This window comes from Lissotriton helveticus, chromosome 12 (assembly GCF_964261635.1).
Source record: "Lissotriton helveticus chromosome 12, aLisHel1.1, whole genome shotgun sequence".
Taxonomy (NCBI): domain Eukaryota; kingdom Metazoa; phylum Chordata; class Amphibia; order Caudata; family Salamandridae; genus Lissotriton; species Lissotriton helveticus.
In genome coordinates, this window is record NC_136073.1 from 314777769 (window position 1) to 314798510 (window position 20742).

The 20742-nt window shown below is 41.3% G+C and overlaps 1 protein-coding gene across 1 annotated transcript in view; it reads right to left on the minus strand.

Moving 5' to 3' along the window:
* LOC144797587 (chromodomain Y-like protein 2) overlaps positions 1–20742 on the minus strand; it is a 625531-nt gene that overhangs the window by 46503 nt on the left and 558286 nt on the right. Inside the window, exon 6 of the mRNA XM_078668253.1 lies at positions 8615–8758. Coding sequence (XP_078524379.1) covers positions 8615–8758 — 144 coding nt within the window. The remainder of the gene's footprint in view (positions 1–8614; positions 8759–20742) is intronic.

The following is a 20742-nucleotide window of genomic DNA, read 5'->3' on the forward strand; positions in this document are numbered from 1 at the left end:
TATAGTGATTCTAAATCTCTACTGTATCAGTTGCCCCCTGACGAAGGATCAGGTAGACAGGTTCCACTCCGAAACGCGCATCGGCGCTGTTTTCAGTCTCAAATAATTGTATCTCTGTGTATTGTAATTCACCATTGTGCATGTATATTGTTTATACAATAGCTTTGTCTTTTATTAGTCATTGTGTTTCTCTTATTGTTTTTTGTTTTGGTGGGTTGTGCATGGTATGATTGAATGCTGTATGATGTATGGTGTTATTTTGTACTTTATTTTTGTTATTTTTTTAATTTGTGTATTATTCCATGTTGGGGTCTCGTTGTGCGAATTTTCAGAATGACAGTCACTTTTACATAATATATTCATGATTATTGTAACAAAATGATAACCTTTGATACTATAAGAATAATAAAAATACATTTCATAAATACAAACTGTGGGACAATGATACTGTTTGCACATCTAAAATCTATGCCCTATCAAGTAATACATGGTTAGGGAGAGGCTTTTGTGTTTGTTTTTGTTGACTCCACATAAGCTAACTGTAAATCTTCACTTTCACTGAGGTGCATGTGACACACACAAGCAGTTTGCTGGACCACGGCAAACTCTCTGGGAGAGCACTGTCAGTACTTCAGGTTACCAATCCCCTATCTCATCACCATTGTAGCGTCCTCCCTAGCCACAGAGAATGTAAATGATTACACCACATACCAAGCTTGATATTACATGTCTTTATTTCTCAGCGGGTAATCATTAACTGAACATTCTACATCATGAATTCTATTAACCACACCCAAGCACTTACGTCACTGTTCTATGGAGTCCATCAGGAACCAAAAGGGTCCGTCATCTTTAACTCACGTCAATCAGGGCATAGTTAATTGCAATCAAAGAAATCTCTTCTTCTTGCAAAATAAAGTTGCCTCTGATGTCTTATCATTCAAGATCATGCAAATGGAGGCAATATCACACCATATTTTCTGGTCCTTTCTGCCACAAAAGCTGTAGTATTGTGGGCGAGAGTGGTATTCTGCTCATATATTTGCCAAAGGCATTGATATGCCGTCCCCTATGCTGCCTTATTGTACAAAGAAACATACCAATAAATGTAGGGAGGTTAAAATTGGTAGATGTATATTCCAGAAAGCAGTGGAACTTGTTATTTATTCTGTTGGTGCCACATAGAGTTGCCACAGGTGGCCCATCACAGACCCCATGTCATCCATATGAATTTTGTCATCACCTTCAGCGTCATTATCTTCCTGATCATATTCTATGCTATTAGGGAACTATCTGCCCACAATACCTGAGGAATTGAGGGCATATATACTATTTTGCTCAGACTTTTATTAAAGGCTTCCAGGTACCTTACCTTATGGTACCTTTTTGTTCCTAGAAACAGACAGAAAACTGTTTCTCATTTAAATACATATTGAAGTTAACATTGCTGGAGGTAAATCCCAGAAATAACTTGCTACTTCTTCTGTTGGGGACACAAACAGAGGTGCTACAGGTGGGCCATCACGGCACCAGTATGATATTTTGTCCTAACATGCAAGTAAGAAAATGGGCAGGAATGTAGTTAGACCTTAAGTAAAAATCCCACCGAAATCAGCAGATGCTACACATGTACAAAGAAGACAATAACTTCTTATCATAAACATAAAATGTGCCATTTGCTAGCCTTCTGAGCGTGATGCTTTACCAGTCCTGCCAAGTGTCACGCATCTGGCATGACGCTAACGCATTTCAGTGTGGTGTTCCCGCATCACCGCACTGAAATACGTTGTCACGCATTTTTGCCACTTACCGGACAGCACTGAAACTGACTGCCTTAGCCTACGCAAGGTGCTAATGCGCGCGCTGACGCCTCTGACACCTGTGTGATGCGCCCAGCCGGGCCGCAGCAGACTTTACTTGCCAGCAGGCTCAGATGAATCGTAACAGTTAAAGATCCGACTTGTGCACTGCTCTCAGTGCTACAATATTACATTCGTTCTCCCCTGCCGCCTGGAGACCCGGGTGCAGTTATGTTGCAACTTAGCCATGGCGCCGTATGGCGACGCGACGTCACGTTACGTCCTGCTTACAAGGTGCACGCCGGAAGTTACATTTAATGAAATTGGAGTTAGAGGCCGGCTGACAATGGTTAGCGCGCGGGGGGCCGGAATCATGGTGCTCGGCTGCCTTGCAACGCCGCTTATCATGGCACTTGCTGCACGGCGGGCCCTCTGCGCTGTGGGGCACAATCATTTTATGGCTGCCACTGAATAGTTATTTCCGAGCCGGGAGCTTGGCCGGGCCCAGTGAGAGTGCTGCAGCCTGAGCCTGTGACCTTCACATCCTGGAGTTAAGGAGCACCGATTGCAGTGTGGAGGGTTCAGGCAATCGGCAGAGTCGTGGCTATTCTCTTCGGTTTTCGAGCTGTCTGGCCGCTCTCTACGGGACCAATGGGCCCTGCTTTCCCCGGCCGGCGTTATTTTAAGCAAAGCACACAGACTGAGAAACATGAAGATAAACATTAGGAGGACCATCTGGGTGAGTCCGCTCCTCCCCGTTTTCTCTCCCAGATTCACTGGCAGCATGTGTGCTAACTAATTATATCCCCTTACTTCCTAGATATCATTTTTATGAAAAGGCGTATCTGTTAGTACTGCCACTTTTGTCTTCCTTTGAAAGATATATTTTGTTGCCGCTAATATTTTCAAGCCGAGTTTATCAGTTTAAAATAAATCATACTGATCTGTTTAAATATTGAATTTAGAAAGAACCATCTTTTTTAATCCGAAATACTTTGTGCTCTGCGCTGTAGTGCTTGTCTACAAGTCTGTGGAGGACTCAGGAGGCGGGCGGCAAACCCTCGATTGGCACAGTGGTAAAGTTGAAGTCTGTTCAGACTGTAGCACTAGCCATCCGAGTCTGTTTTAGTTTCTTATTACCATGTAGTCAGGCTGCCTGCCTTCCTCGACTGTAACTGTGACTTGCTGGCCTCAAGAGATGCACTGACTCACGCTATAACTTCGCTTTCTACAATTTTCTGGTTTGGCTTGAGGTTTCAGCAGGGCTGGCTGTTCCTTTCATCCTTCTGATGACGTTTTAACTCAGCACCATTGTTGAGTTGGATTAGTAAGTGAGCCTAACTCAGAGTCCAGCGTATAGTTGTTGGTCAATTGGGCTGACTTGAGGTACGTTCGAGCTAACGTTTAGCTTGGGGCTCGCACTTTTACAGCCGGTATTTATGTCCTACAGCCTCCTTCCTGGGTTGGGGACACGTGCATTATGTCGTCTATTTCACTTGGGCCAGGGTTCTGGCGCAGGCAAAAGAAGCAGACATTCCAGCCCTCACCAAAGACCCACTAGCTTTGCAGCAGGCAGCAGCGGTGAATACTCTTTTCTGATGTGCTCGAGCATGCCAGGTCAAGAGAGCAGTCGGTCTGCTGCATCCTAGCGCCAGATATCAGAGGGACAACTCTAACGACGTCAGGTCTGCAGCTAGCAGACTCTCATGCAAGTGGATTAGCGCTCAGCACAAGCACCACTGCGACGTCACCAGTGAATCGCTCTGCCAGCAGACTCGCTCCTCCAGGCACTTGTGAGCTGGCAGCCTGGGGGAGTTGTGCACTAAGTCTCTCTGATTCTGTACTGAAGTTCCCTCGTAACGCTGCTTGCATATATTTTAACAGTAGTAGACCGTAATTCCAATTAGTTTACACCAAAATGAGTCGGAAACATAGTTTTTTAGTTTATATTTGACTAATTTGAAATGAACAAAAATGTCATGCGTGTAGGTTAACTTGTTACATCCATAAAGAGTGAATGAATGCATGTCATAATTTGAGATGAATCATGTTGTGTCTTCAGTGACCTCTTAAAGTTTTTTTGTTGCTCAAATGGGTGTAATTTCTGAAATGTATGTTTCCCTATATGTTTCATTTGCTTGCGAAAAAGTGTCACTCATAGTCATTGAAATGTCACTCATAATTACACTGAAATTATGAAAATGTCACACATATTCATCTGAACCCTTGGCAGCTATGCTTTACTTGAAAAGCAATGATGTGGCAAAATTACATAGAGAACGTACTTCAAGAGGTTGAGAAATAAAAAATAAAATAACGAACTAAGCTAAAGCAAAAAAATAAAAATAACCTGTGTAAAAGTATTAACGTTCTTAAAGGAAATTAAAAAATATATATGTAAAGAAATAAAGGAAATACATATAAGGCATCTTTACAATCAGCAGGTAACTTCTGATGGGCTGGTAACTCGAGTCACAGGGACAGAAGTTTTGTCTGTGAACAGTTGAGTGAAAAACTGAGGGAATAATGGAGCAATCAGTGCAGCAGCACTGATTTCTGCATGTTATTTCCCAAAATGTCACTATCGACATTATTTTCCCAGCCACAGATTTACTGGAAACCATGGTATTGTTAATTCCCGGGCGCGGAAATAACAGTGAATAATCAGAGGCAACCTTAATATATGCCTAACCATGAAAACAAGTTTATAGACGATCCTGACACTGTCCTGATGCTAAATGGTTTGACTGTTATGATAGGTATTGTTTTTTCTCTTTTTTTATGTTCCTTAGTTGATTTCCTTATTTTCCTCTGTGTACTGGCTGAGACCTGAATATATAGTCAAGGCCAGCAACGTTCTGCAGGATCTGGAGCATAAGTCATCTTACTAGTAAACGGTGCCTGCTTTATATCTGTAAAAAACAAAGAGTTAGCTGGAAATTACTTTGTAAAGAATATGAACAGCTAATTTGATCCAACTCTTAAGGTTGATCTGAAGTGCACTGGGGTGGGGGGGGGGGAGGTGTTGAGTTAGTTTATGGTGAGAGTTTCAAGCAGGGCAAACGTGTAGTACCCTTTCTTTTTCGATGACACCTTTATTTAAAACACTTCTGGCTGGCAGACTTCCATGAGGGCACAAATTATATAAATATGCCAATCAAGAACAGGAATACAAAATACATATTTTGTGTGAGTTTAAAGTGCAGTTAAACACACAATTTAAGGGGAACGGAGTTATGCCCTTGTGCACGCCCATATTTGAATGCCACTGCTGTGGTACGTCCAATATATTTATTAGAATATACTCATCTTTATGGATACAGAAAGAGTTTGTCCTGTGAATTCTGAGAAATAATGATCTTTTTAATAATTGTTCCTTTGTATGCTTCTCTGTGTCCCTGCACTACATTTTTAGTGTCAAGTATTTCTATATTAGTCTACTGCCATTTTATACACAATTCCTCTGGGAGATTTTTAAAATCATGAGACCACTTTTAAAATGTCTCTCATTGCTTCTCAGTTTGCTATAGTGCTCTGTTCTTCGGTCTTATCTCTTAAGAGGGGGTTTGTTGAAGGTTTATCACTTCATAACACTTTATAGTCCACTCCTTCAATGACACTCTTGGGATGTGAAAGTTTATGTCTCAAGATGTTGTCCTTTATGCGTTTTTTGTGTTCATTTGAGGTAATCCATTGGCAAATTAGTGATCACAACATTACTTTTATTGTTGATGTGAGCTTATTGTTCGTTACTTCTTAGATCTGGCATTAACATCTTCGTAATGAGAATGGTTCTTACTCTTTCAAATCCAGGCCTCGCAGCTGCTCTGGCGTTTTTTTTTTATTTTCTTCCAGGAAATCTATTTTTAGGCCTTTTCTTAGGTCTGATTGAACAGTGAGCGCGGTTCTATTTCTGATTTCCTTGCTGGCAAGGATGGCAGGGCATATTGAAAGTGCCCCTGTAAGCATTTTCCTGTTCTAATAGAATACTCATAATTTTCTCCTAGATCACCATATTTTATTGAGGGAGAACATTGTTTCAAGTGTGGACAGGGGAATCTTAAGATCTTGATTTCTAGGGCCCTTTTTTGCCAAGTTCGCCTTCGGCACCCTGCCAGAACAAAGCTGCACCTTCTACATAGAAGCAAATTGAAGGGAGATTTAATTTAGTTAGAAGAGATTCCCTTTTTCACGCTGTATTTGACAGGCTTGACAGAGATCAGCCCTTTAGTTTGGTGGCACTGGTACGGATTCAATCGATGGGCCAAAATTTGGTAGGGAACATTTTTTTCACATTAATTTTCACGTTTACTATATTCAGCTACCAAAGGTCACCAGTAGACTGATAAATGTGCCAGAATTGGGCTTAATGATTATGGCGAGGCAAAAGATCTCATCTCTTTCCCACTGACCCATATAACATACATCAGCCAGGCTAGGTCTTCCTATTTCTAAAAGTAGCAATTGTCCGGTTCCGCCTCCACAATCCCTGAGTGTGTGTGCATTAATGAGGTATGTACCTTGTATAGGGAGGAGTCAGAACATGCCCAGGTGTAGAAAAGGAACACTTTAGTCAGGCACCAGACTTCAATATGAACGATGAACACTATGAGGAGCAGCATCTACACGCCTAGGCCAGACTGTTGCCACTATTCTTAGGGGCTCATTATTAGTGCAGCCGTCCTGGGACTGTCGTATTCGCAGTGGCAGTACGACCACCATCAACCCTGGGGTCCGCCCATTGTATTCGGAGTGTGGCCGTCAGACCATCACCTCCACTGGGACCAGGATCCCGTGACAGTGGGGATAGGGGCAGATATATGCTGGCAGAGCTGATGCGGCACTGCTGAGCATATTCCGACTTGCATATTCACGGCCTATTTCATGGCAGGGATCCCGCCATGAAAAGGATGGCCAAGATGCAGGGCCCCCGGCCGATTCTAGGCCTGGTGGTGCAGTCATGGGGCAAGTGTTGTGCCGCCCTGGAACTGCACCCTTGTTCCTGCATAGTGCATCATGCACAAAATGGTGCATATCACAGTGTGCAGGAATGTGCTGCAGGTACTCTAACTGCAGCAGTCTGCTGTTAAGGCTCTCCAATGAGCCTCACACAGCCACCAACATGAGCTCGTTGCAGCACTGCCAGCCTGCCCTCCCTGGATTCAAATGCAAATCCAGCCGTTGGGTACACCATGGGCTTGGCGGTCCTCTTGGCAGTGCAGCAGTGCCGGTGCTACAGGAGGACTACGAAGCTCGTAATCAAGCCCTTAATGTCAGTACAACCTATGACACTCCTGCATTCCACAGGATCTCTTCAGTCTAGGCTAAGCAGAGCTGGGAATGTTTGCAAGTATAAACATTACTACACAGTATTCAGCCATGGTCTGATCTTTGAAGGTATAAAAAAAGCAATTGGTTTGGGTGGTGTCCTTTGCTATTTGTGCATCCAATATGTATCTCCTTCTACTTGGCAATCAATAAATCCATCAACATGTGTATCACGCAGCATTGTCACCCCTGCGGTATCTGTGCAAGGAACTGAGACTTTGAAGTGGAAGACTTTTCAGTGCAGTGTCCAGGCAAGGAAACACTGAAGTCCTTACTATGAGTTTGGTGGTTGGTCAAACCTGCAGTCTGAACGCCGTGAGCTTGGTGGTACAAGCGCCATATTTCTAGTTGGGTAGATTGAATTTGGAAGACTGCGGCTGAACCTCTGACCCAACTAACACACCTCAGACAGCCCGAGTCAGGGAAAAGTGGTGGTCGGGAAAAAGAAGCTGCCATAGCGTGGTACAGGGGAGTTCCACTGCAGTCCGCATTACGAGTTGACTTTTCTATGAGCCGACCCCAGCAGTGGGATTTGGGGTGCTTATTAACCCCCTTCCTGTGGTTTCAGTCAGAGTTTGACGTGTATCTCTTTCTCCTGGTCCCCCCCTTCACAGCAGCATCTTCACCCCAAGGATTATGACATTGTTTTGTAGCGATGTGCAGGCGAGTCCTTTTTGTACCATATAACCAGTGCCTGGAGTACCCACATACAGGCCTGGCTCTGGCAATGGTTAGATGTTTTTTTTCCACATGTATCATGCATATGTGTGCCTTCAACACATATGCAGTCGAAATGCTAACGCAGACATTAATACATACGGAAAAATAATCAGTACAGCTGCAAAATCTCTGCAGCCACACCGCTGTCTGAGGACCGCTGGCACTGTGGTCTCCTGGTGGCTGCAGTGTTTGGAAGGTCGGACCGCCAAACTCGAAAACAGGTCTTAAATCTTAAAACCTCCAGGTGCTCTGCCAAAAAGAAAGAAGAATGGGTCATTGTCATAGCCCCAGCGTTTCCCCCCTTCCTTATTGTCTCCCTTTGTTTTTTCCTTTTTTTCCCTTTGACCCCAGCCCCAACGCTAGAAGAAAACGTAGATGTCCTGGGAAGCCTGTAGAGAAAGCAAATTGGATCCAAAATATGTTTGAATATTCTGTACTTTAAATACATTTGTTTTCCAGATGTAATGTCATTGAATACCTTATAGAGAATTGTCGGCCCAGAGTACTGTACTGTTTGTCTTTTTTCTTGTATTTCCTATGGGCTCCTTCTCACACATGTTCTTTTATTAAGTCAGTGACACTTGTGAGAACTTTACGATGCTCAATTTGTCATTGTGTGATTGCTGTAAAATTGCATTTCACTGTTCCAAGGATAAAATAAACAATAAAATCATTTTTTTTAAACTGATGGTTTAGATATAAAACTTTGTTAATTATATGCTAAAGTTGTGATTTGCTAGCATGTGACCAAAGACGACTAAACTTACCACTGCACTGCAGGAGGCCATTTCCTTGACACGTAACATCACTTCTTGGCTGAATGTGGTTGGCCAAAATACTTGTGAAACAAGTCCTCTGCTACATGCCTCTTGCGCGGTCAGCTTTCGTCCACAAAATAACATTTCATTTGCCTAAAAATATTGTAAAAAATGTATTCAAAGAGATCTTCACATGCCTAAAATCTTCTCTATGGTAACAAAGCAGGACACACCTGTGAATAAGCATATTGTACTGGTGCTCACATCTAATGCTTGAATTAAAAGAAGGAAAAAGCAAGTTATAAAGGCCTGAATAAAACCAAAAAAATATTAAACGAACAATTCATATGGAATGTGATAAATAACCTTATCCAGGAAAAACAATAAAAAATGTACCTGATGAAAATCAACTCTTTTACTAGCATTACAGATCTGATAATTTCTCGTGAGGTGAACATTTTGCATTGGTTCACACACTCTGCAAAATATGGTTTTTAACACCAGTGCTGCTCGATAACATTATGTGCAGGACCTTTACTTCCGGTCTTTCATTTAAAGCAAGCTTCATAAATGGAGACACCACATGGTAGGTAGGAAGGAATAGTCATCCAGAAGTTGGTGAATGTAGCAAAGCAGAAACTTCCTTTTTTATGCTCTTTAATGTAATGCCCTAGATTTCCTAATGTAATCTATACTGAAGCTGAAGCTTTGTTAAGATAAACTCTTACTACGTGCACAGAAACAACACTTCTCCTCCATGATTGAAAGGATCAAACGGAAGTGAGGCTGGAGATGCTGCTTACTGTAGCTCAAACGTGGGAGAGGTGTACTACGAATCCCCTTGAGCTAAGCTCCAATCAGCGAAGAAAAGACTAGCGGTCCTCACAGAGTGGTGGCACTGTCTGGACTACAGCTGGGTGTATAGAGGAGGCGCTATAAATAAGTATGCTGTCAACAAATAATTTCAAGGAAACCATGCAAACACCTATATTTTGGAGAGACTGTGACCATCTTGGAACACCATGTATACATTCTCTTGTGGTTCGAATCCTTTGCTAGGCAATCATGATACAATGTTGCTGTAGTTAATGCTAGGCAATCATGATACAATGTTGCTGTAGTTAGGACCATACTACATCAAGTCAAGTCAAGTCAAAATATATGTTTATTATGACCATAGTCTTTAAACAATGCAGTGAACATAACACAGAATGGAGTATGTACCATAAATTCATACACTTATTTTAAAACTTGTCCATTAAAAGATTCTACACACCATTTATTAAAAATACAAAATTCAATAAAATTCACACTTATGTTAAAACTTATTTTGTATATTAAAACCTATTCACATTTTTACTACTCCGATGAATTCATTCCACTAAAACCATACAGTACTACATATTATTCTTTGGTTCTCGATGCGCTCAGGGCCGCCTTTATAAATTTCCCGAGGGCAATTACAACGTCAATATAGGGGATTTCTGTTAAAAGGCTGGCTGCCTGCGATCTTGTTTTTACATCATATCTTATAAAAATTGGGCGCAGCCAAAGTTTCCTATGTTCTAGGAGTGTCAGACAATCCAACATAATATGCAGCAGGTCTACATTAGTTCCCAGATTGCACCTGCAGCGACCATCCAGATCTAACATTTTTAATTTAAGGTCTATATTTATTATCCATGGGTTTATCCCAATTCTAAGCCTCAGGATCTCTTGCCTGAGTCCACGATTGGGTAATCTATCAAGGTAGGGGAACCAGTTTTCTTGAGACCAAGCATTTAGCATATGCGCAATTGATTTTTTCTTTGTTAGATTACCTATATCAAGCACTTTGGAGACTTCTTTACCCCTTTGCTTCAGGTCACCTTTGGTACTTTGGATTTGATAGGTTCCCAAGTCCAAGCCGATCTCTAACGAATTACAGATTCCCTTCAGTTTTTCCCTAGTGGCCTTTGCCCATTTTAGCTCACTTTTCTGAATTTCTTTACGACACCAGTACGCTACTTTTTTACTTTCTGGGTCTTCCAATCTCTTCCAGAATCTGATCATACTACATCGATCTCAATCTTCCCTTCCCAAGAGCTATTGCTTCCCACGGATTTGTACTGATGGGCATTGGGAAGAGTAGTATTTTGAAAAAGTGTGTTTGTTGGTAGAAGCGAACTATGAACTATTATTCAGAATTGTTATCTGAAGTTTTCTAATACTGGTGTTGTTACTTCATATTAAGGGTTACTGTGAGGGAATAAGGATTCTTAAATTGGACTATGCATGGAATGTCATGCACATGGTATTAGAATTTTAGCACAAACATACAGCTTGCTAATAATTGGGAATGACAGGATGCAAACATTGCTGGTTATCTTGAAGTCAAGTTCAAACTGTAACTTCTCTTTTGCAAGACACTGTATCATGACAAAGTTTAAGGTAGTTACTCCAACCGGAAACGTTTGCATATCTTTTATATATACTGAGGTGCTCCTTCTTTGTAAGTATAGTTTTCAGGAATTACTAGTGTCATACTAAAACTATAAAGAAAGAAAATAACTATAGGAAGCCTGACATGGTGTGCCAGAATGACCCTCACTTTCACCTCTGATATTAAATATGTATACGATCCCATGGTTCACATTTCAGTAGCATATCTGTGCCCATTTTTAATTGGGGGTATGATAGAGGAAAAATAATCATATATCATACCTTTCAATATACAAATTCTCTTGAAATAGAAAAAGGTACAATTTTGACTATAACTATATAGAAACATTCATCTTGATAATGCTCAATGAGCATTGCAATTCATTAATCAGGTAAATATGTTCATATCTTCAAAAATGTCTTATTCAAACCAATCCTTTTGGCGCGTTGAAATACTAACTTTTTTTACTTTAAACATTACATACCAATTCTGATAGCTTGGGGCCTGATCTGCATTCCAATGAGGAGTCATAAGTGATCTAGCAATAAGCATTTTAATAAAAATAAATATGTTTCACTTGTAAGACCCATCCAGGCAAGATCAACAAGGTATCTGGTCTGATGTAAAACTTCATTTGATGACTTTGCATATATATCATTACATCTCAAATATTACCCAGAATAGACTCATTGTTAAATAACGACATCTCCCTGTGCATTTGCACAGTGTCCCGCAACCCTTCTTACCATTTTTTAAGCATGGCTCGTAGTACATTGATCTTAAATTCCTTCTTTCATCTTTTTATAACATCGACTTATACCTAATCTGGATTGATGGTCCGAAAATAGAAATTTTACCAAATCTTTAGTCGCTTTTTAGAGTAGGTTTTAAACAGGTTTTCAGGTGTTGAAATGACAACCAAAACCACACTCTATTGTCAGAGCATTGCATTCTGATTTGGTGCTATGAGATCCATCTCAAATATGTGCAGAACATCCCTTATAAAGTTATAGACAATATTATTCCCCTTTATAATTGTGAACATGTTTAAATTGAGCTATAGTAATCATCAATATTGCACGGTCATGCTTGTATGAATAAGAGGGACCTTGAAATTGAGGAAAATATCAACATCAAAATGTTCATGGTTTTAAACGCAAAACTTTTTTTAGGAGTATCAAGGAATCTTTGACATTGGAACTCAATTTAATGATCATCATTCTGGAAATGTCATAAAATCGGTTTAGAGAATACCAATGAAACCTGGTTAAATTGTGAATTCACCATTCTTTCATTTTAGGCAGTGCTAATACTCCTTCTTTACACACTGTCAGTTTTCCAAACTTATTGATCAATCCTGTGTGATTCCAAATGAAAGTTTGCAGAATTGCCTCAACTTGTCAGAAAAACCTAAATGTTAACTTTTAAGGATGTTTAAAAATAAAAATATAAAACCCTGGCAATTTTTGCATTTTAACTAGAGACACCCTATGTTCTAAAAGGAGGGGCAGAGACTGCAATCTGAAACAAGGAGACATACTTTCTTTGTAGTATTCTGAAACAGTGATCCCTAAATATATCAAGGTTTTTTAGCCCAACAATTAGCCTTTAGAAGTGGGGCAAAACCTCAAGAGAGTTATTAAACAGAAAAATATTGGTTTTAAAATTACTTATTTTATATCAGTAATATTCTGAATTTTATCCAAAGCCAATCGAAAATCTATTTTATCGGTTTACAAGAATAAAAAAAAATCTTTGGCAAGGGTCAAGAAAATCACACACAAAATTGGAGAGAACAGCAATCCTGCTGAGTGCTCCTGGGAATTCACATGCTTTTTCGAAATTTATGAGTGTCCTTGACCCCATGATGAGGGCACCCCCCTTCGGATCACAACTTGCACAACTATGCCTGGCATGTTCCATATTAAGGAAGGGCACTGCTGGATCCTATCCCTTGAAATGTTTGGAACTAACTGGCACATGATACTCTCCCATATATGTAGCCAATCCCTAAGTAAGGGGAAGGACCCAACAGCTTGGAAAAAAGCTCTAATCACATCTCTGATAAGGAAGGCCTTTCTAGATCATAGGATTCCAAGTATTTACAGACCTAATTCTTTCCTTCATTATCCTGCAGAAATCAGTATCTAGAAACGAACCAGATCTTACAGAAAGAGCAATTGGGGTTTCGACCTGGCCACTGGACTGAAACAGCATTACTCACCATTATGGATGAACTTAGAATGTGTGTAGACAATGGTAACTCAGTGGTACTGATCTTGTTAGATCTTTCTGCCGCTTTCGATACGGTGAATCATAATACACTTCTGAATAGGTTATCATCCATTGGAATGAAGTGTTCAGAATCAAAATGGCTGCATTGATATCTGGCAGGTAGGCAGTGTCACTCCCCCCTTTCTACTCTGAGTTTAGGTCTGTTAATCACGGTGTCCCAAAGGGCTCATCAATCAGCCCTATACTTTTCAATATCTATATGAGCCTTTGATCTCACTTATTAAATCTCATGTGATCAGCCTGGTAACTACACGGATGATACTCAGCTAATTCGGTCATTAGAAGAGGATCCTTCGAGGACACCAAATGGATTTCACAATTGCATAAATGACATACTGACCAACTGGCTCAAATCTAACTTCCTGAAGTTAAAGGGAGATTAGACTGAGTTCTTATGTTGTCTGACAAATAAAATTCCACCCTTGCTACAATACGATTTCTGGCCCGAAAAGACTTTGTCACCTTCGGAGGCAGTCAAAAATCTGGAAATCTCCTTTGACAAGAATCTTAATCTAGAATGACATGTCAACAAGATAGTATGCACCTGCTTTGCTTCATTAAAAGCAGTATGTAAGATTCTGCCTCTGCTACCTAACATGTCAAGAGCCCTGGTAGTTCGCAGTATGATCCTGAACCGCCTGGACCACTGCAACGCTTTACTGCTTGGGACTCCAGATGACCTGATAAGAAGACTGCAGAGGGTCCAAGCAGCAGCAGCCAGACTGTCACTTAACAGGACAAGAAGGACCATAGTTTTGCTAACATTGAAAGACATACACGGGCTTCCTCTGAAACAAAAAATACAATTTAAGTCTCTTTGTATTGTTTTTAAATGTTTGCATGGTATCGGCCTGGCCCCATTGCAAAATAGATCAAATGGTATGTCCCAGGGAGGAGCCTTTTCTCCTCTTAAGCTAAGCTGGCACACATGGCCAGATATAGAAGAGCGAGACAAGGAGGAGGAGCTGTGTCTACTGAAGGAGACTGACTCTGGAATGAATTGCCAGATACCCTGAGGCTAGCCTTTAACCTATTGCAATTCAGAAAGTGTCTTAAAGCGTGGCTCTCTCCTTTGTGACTCTGAAGTGGTTCAGTATGGCTTGAAATCATCACAATACGGGACCGCTCTTTCCTGCCCTCAAACTGTTACAATAGTGCCAGGATATCTGTTAGGTGACAGATGCACTTTAGAAATGTTTTAAAGAAGTAAATAAAAAATGGCAGAAGCATCCATTTCCTCTTTCTCTAATAACACAGTGCCCTACAGGTACAAAAAGCAGGTGAGCACACCCACTGTACCTATAGTGATAACGACTTCAGCAGTCTAACCACCGTGCCACCACGGCAGTGGTCCAAAGAAGACCGTGCAGCAGCGGTTCACCCCGCTGTGATACTATGTCACTGATGGGCCGGCGGCAGGTCTTTCTGATGACAGTGAATGATGTTTCATATTTCTTGATGCGTGTGTGTATACTATGACAGCACAACTGTTGAATGTACACATATGCATATCACGTCAAAAAAATGCCTACTGCCTATTGCTGGAGTCTGGACCGTCTGTGCCCAGTCCAGTCCAGTCAATGGGTAAATAGTGCAAAACGGACTTACTTTGATTTCAGTGCCAAAAGGGTCGATTTCTTTAGGGTCAAAAGGCTGCTGTGAAGGTGGGACCTTGAGGAAGTGATCCATGCCGGAGACTAAAGGGAAAAAATGGAAATGGGTGAGTATGCACCCCAAAACCTTAATTTTCGACAACTCGAAACAGGCGGTCCCACCGCCACGATTGGCTTGCCGGAAAGCAACCTTGTAATTTGGACAGCAGGGTAACTTCTCTGTACCATCCTATGGCAGGTGCTTTCTCCCGACCACCGCACCGGCAGTCGGCGAATGGCTGCTGGTGTTAACTATGGTCCGGAGGTCTTTCATTCTGAAATCCAACAACATCTGAATACGGGGAGGGGACCACTTAGTTGGCGGCGTGAATCTGATGCTGGTCGGGCCGCCAAACCCGTAATCAGGCCCTGTGTATGAAACAGCCCACGCTTGATACATGATATTCAAGTGTACAACGGCAAAGCCCTTTCCTTACGCTCTCCTTTTTCTATTTGTACTGACTGGCAAAAACATAGGAAACCCTTAAACAATATTCGGTCATTTTATTCCATATCGTTCTAGTTTTTTATTTAATTTATTTTCATATGCATGTAGTTTGTTCCCAAAAGATTCATTTAATAATCCTTGATAATTATTTTAATGATAAAATGTGTTAATTTTAAATTGTTTTTCAGTTATGGAACAATGAGTTTCAAGTTTCAGTGCTATGCATTTGCGGAAGATGGTGTATCCTTGGAGGATAATTCTATTTGGTTCTGACTGATGTGCAATGCATAGACTGTCTTTTCTTCAAGAGACTCTCCGAAAATTCAACCAAAATGCAATCTTTTCTGTTCTAATATTTTCTGTTCTAATCCTCCAAAATGTATTATTTTCTGTTACATTACAGAAAATGCAATCCTTTCTGTTTTGCAGCTTACTACATGCCAATAAATGATTCAAGAACCACCAACATTTGTATATTAAATGCCCCACTGTTTAAGGTTTGCAACATTGTGAGGTATGGGTCTGATTCAAAACAAGCACTGGCAAAGCCAATCGGTGTCGCCTATGCATAATGGCTTTGTCAATGTTTTTTAATGTTGCACTGCAGTTGATCTGCTTAGCAACATTGCTTGAAGAAAAAGAAAGCACTATGACATAGCCAGCATTGTCCGCATTATAGTGCCTTTTTACTTTTAGCCAGGTGGCACAGCAAGAGCTCCTAAAGATTCCAGACCTCAGTGGTTACCTGGGCTTACTTCAGTCAAGAGTCCTCCTGCGTTTTGTGTCCTTTGAACAGTCAAATCGACAGGGGGTCATCCACTTGACCTAGGCCAACAGTTCCGGCTCCCTGGATGCTAGCAGCAGTCAAGAGTCCTTGAACCTTCTTTCTTCCAGCCTGGCCTCTTTTAGATGTGATCTTCCTAGGTCCAAGCATGTGCTGATGAGGTAGTGGTGAGGTGCCATTCTTTCCTTGCCAGTGATTGCAGAACTCTTCCCACTCAATCTGATGTGCTCTATGGCCCTAATGGGACTTCTTTTTGCAGCACTTCCTCTCCCCCTTATTGTAAACATTCCCCTAAAACCTTAAATCTAAAAAGACTAAACACCTATTCATTCGCAAGGACCTTGAGTTCTACCTAACTCACTCCCCTATTTAGATGGCATATTCTCCCTCTAGCAGGGCCAATAACTGTTATTTTGCCCTGCAAGTACTGGAGTCAAAGAATCTACAAGAGGCCTGGGAGTAAATGAAAGTAGACACTGTCACCTTCATTTAGTAAGTGGCCAGTATATTGACACCCCTGCCTTCTTGGGCCAGAAGCTCAGCAGTTATCATCTGGGGGAAATGTTATTAATTATAGCTAGGAATGTGTAGGGGCCTCTGGAGGACAGATGAGTACCAGAATTGGTTCTAAGACAGTTTTGGCTCAGATAGCAAAGTATATTGTTTTAAGTTACTTTCCCTAAAGTTATCAAAAATCTTCTTTCAGAAAACTAGATTTTTAGAACAAATTAAAAAAATAGTTATTTATTAGTATTGTGACAGGCAAATATAGCAATTTATAATTAAGAGTTTCAATTTTACTAAAGCTAGTTTATGAAGTATCTAGCTGCACCTACACATTGAAAAAAAGCTTTTGGTATTTTAGTCACTGTAAGGGAACACTAGTTCAAATATGTAGTATGCCTTTTATTTTATGTTAAGCACTCAGTCCTTTAAGCTTTCAACTCGTACTCTAGGTGTGGTTTATCAAGAAATTAAGAAAGGTGTTTGTATCTGGTAAATACACCTTTTGCAAGTATCACTGCAATGCTTTTAGCCTACAACTGAGCCAGAAAACAGTGGTGTTACTGACAGCCATATATTTTGGTCATATATGTGGCTGGTGTAAATACACACTACAGTCAACATAGATTTTAGCTTCTATGCCACTACTGTCATTTCTGTGACATTACCACAGCGTTACATGAAACTTAATTTGACAAATCGAGTTAAACCAATTTTGACAATCCCCTTTTAGGGCCAGAACGCACACACACTGTGGAACTGATTAGCAGTGCTTTAGGGCACAGAGCCATGATATTAGTAAAAATAAGATCCACAGAAAGGTGGGTAACTGTGAAAAAGTGACTCATAAACTGAGGCTACTGTTAATGCTAAATTTAGACATTCACTTTTTGGAGTGCAAGTTCTGCATAGAGCTGCCACCCGTTGAATATGTTGCCACATCTTTCATTCAGCATCCCACACTCAGTGTGCCTGCCTGCAAGATAGGTCAGTTTATAAATGATATGGACAATACACCCTTCGTATGATTGATTTGAAGGATTAAGGATTGAAACCGAAATTTGTATGTCATTTTTCTGTCCTCGGACGGTGGCCGTAATTGGTGAGACATGCTGACATTTTAACATCAAAATCTGGACAAAGAACGGCTAGATGCATACAAGCTGTAATTGATGCTCAGTCATCAATGTTCTGTCCACTGAAGACTTTAAACGAAAAATTATGTTGTCCCAATGAGGCTAGTACCTAGATCTCCAAGTCGATTTTGAGGCATAAAGCTTAATATTAGCTATACATATTGATGCATTCTCGAGCAGCATTACTTTAAATTAGTATTTTAATTTATTGTGATGAGTGTATTTTATGATCAATATTATTAATAAACCTTTATTTTTTATATTGCATATTTTTCATTGAAGAGATTGTTGTGTGCATTTTGCATGTGTCCTTGAGGTTTACTCTTGCCCAAAAACATGTGGTGTGTTAGAACATGCAGCCAGTTTCAATCAATGTGAATCGTTCTTATTCTTTTTTGGTTTTTTTTCCTCACAATCTTCCAAAGACATAGCTGTTAGAATTGACATTCCATCAATCATATCATGAATAAACATAAATTAATACTCAGTCCTTACAAGTCAGTCTAGTGTATACACGTTATAGGTATGATCCAAGGTGATTGTCCAACAATATGTTCCCCAGAAGTATGTGGTGATAACCAATTTTCTAACATAACAATCCCCCTCCCCGTAACATAACCATCCATCTGTTAAAGCATGTCTTGTTTCAGCACAATAGGTGGCAAGTAGGTCAATTAGCAGATGTACCCTTTGGTTCAGTAATTAACAAGAACAGCGACAGGCAATAAGACTCCACAATCTATTTCGACATTCAAGCAGACAAACGTGGGTCTCAGCCGCGGCTGCCCATCCGGGACATGTGGCGGGCCCAACCTGTCACACATCTAGGGTATCATAGCAGTCCTTCCATTAGCAAATAACAGTATTCAAGTAGGAGGCAATTCAAGGGCCTTAAAGGATTCCAGCAATGTGTCCCAGTCCATTGCAATCGTTCGCTTCTGCAATCCGCGGTATTCTTCAAAGTAAAGAACGTCGCTCTCTGCCAAACTCCTCCCTCCATAGGGAATGCATTGGAGGTGTTGTCGATTTCCACATCTTGATCAGTAGGTGCTTTGCCAAAGGAGCAGCAGGTGTGCAAATTGTGCCCCTACCCTAATATTTTTGGGACGTGGGTAGAGATCCAGAATACAGCTCTCAGCTGAACGCCAGTTGGTCCCGCCCATTACCTCCTTAAGTATGGCACCAATGTGAGCCCAATATAAGGAGATTGTGAGATAAGCCCAAAGCATATGCATCAGGTCAGCATCCTGTTCAGAGCATATTGGGCATGCTGAGGAAACATTGGGGAAGATGGTATGGAGCTTATGTGGTTTAAGGCATGCGCAATGCAGAATAGAGTATTTTATAAGTTTGAATGTAGAGTTGCAGGAAATATTCTTGGGGAATTCAAGGATAAAGGTCCATTCCTTATCTCTGAACTTTCTACCCATGTCCATCTCCTACTGGGTCTTCAAAGGAGCCAGAGAAGGCGCTAGATGCGTATGAAGTCCTCGGTAAAGTCACCATTTCAAATGCCTGCCATGGCCCATTATATGTAGTGACTGTATGAATTAGTGTGTGGGTGGTTCTATCCCATCAGGGGACCAGTGTTGCCGGATGTATATGATATTCACATGTTTTAGGAACAATGAGTCCGCAAGACCCTGCTCGTTTATAAAGTCTGTGTGTCTCAACTGTGTGCCAACCCTAAAACGGTGCCCCCACCGTAGTCACTCCTTTCAGTTCCCATGCATGTAGTCGCCACTGTCTCAGCGTACCAGCCATTGTAGGTAGGTCCAACAAAGGTATATTAGGGGTGGAGGAGACAGTATATCTCATGGCTGCTTTCCAGTGTGTGAGAGCAACTCTTAGCAATAATAGGGCTTTTGGGAGGGGGGTGGGCTAGGGCAGAGTAATTTACTGTGTGATCATGCGTTGAGTGTAATCTATTTCATTAAGACTGCGGCCGGCCTGGCAATTGGAGAACCATTGTAACTGGCCTGCAAGGTAATAAGATTAAAAGTCTGGTGCCACCCTCCCTCCTCCATCTGATGGCAGCGGCAGCTTAACAAGACTAATGTGTCTTCTACCATGACCCCAAACCAGATCTATCAGGAGAGTATTCAGGGTTTTGAAATATAGAGCTGGTATTACTACTGGTAAATTTACAAAGAAGTAGAGAAGGCGTGGAAGCATTACCTTCTTATATATGGCTTGGCGGCCTCTGAAAGCAGGACTGGGATCCAAAAGGCAACTGAGACTGGAGGGAGGTGATCGACTTCTAGTGATTCCCTTCCAGTAGATCCTGTGTCTCTCAGTATCTTCAGATTTCTGAATGTAGGGGGTGCCACCAGGATCAGCTTATCTCTAAAGGGGACAGTTGGGCGAGGGCATATCAACAAAGAAAAAAGTGTAGAACTTATCAGTGTTGAAGGCAAACCCTGAGAGAGACTTGAAGAGTGTAACTGTCTGAGCTACTGTGTGTAGGTTCTCCCGTAGATCCTTGAAGTACAATATTATGTTGTCTACTTATAGAGACAGTGTGTGAATTCTAGGCCCAATAGAGAATCCTAAGTCACAAGTGTCTTGTTGGAGCTTCTGTGCTAGGGTACTAGTGCAATCCCAAATAACATTTGGTAGAGCAGGAAACCCAGCCTAGTGCCTCGGAGAACAGGGAAAGCATCTGAGATGTGTACCACTGTTCCTGCCCGTGCCATGAAGGAGCTGTACAGCAGTTCAACCCAACGTATATAATTAGAGGGGAGGCCAAAACAGCAAAGGGAGCTAGCATATAGTCCCAACTTAAGGTTCCAAACTTCTGGCGGAGATCTGGAGAAAGTCAGTCCGTTCACTGAGTGTGACCTGAGAACGCATCCATGACATGGTATAGTCTGCGTATATTTAGAGATGTGCTGTG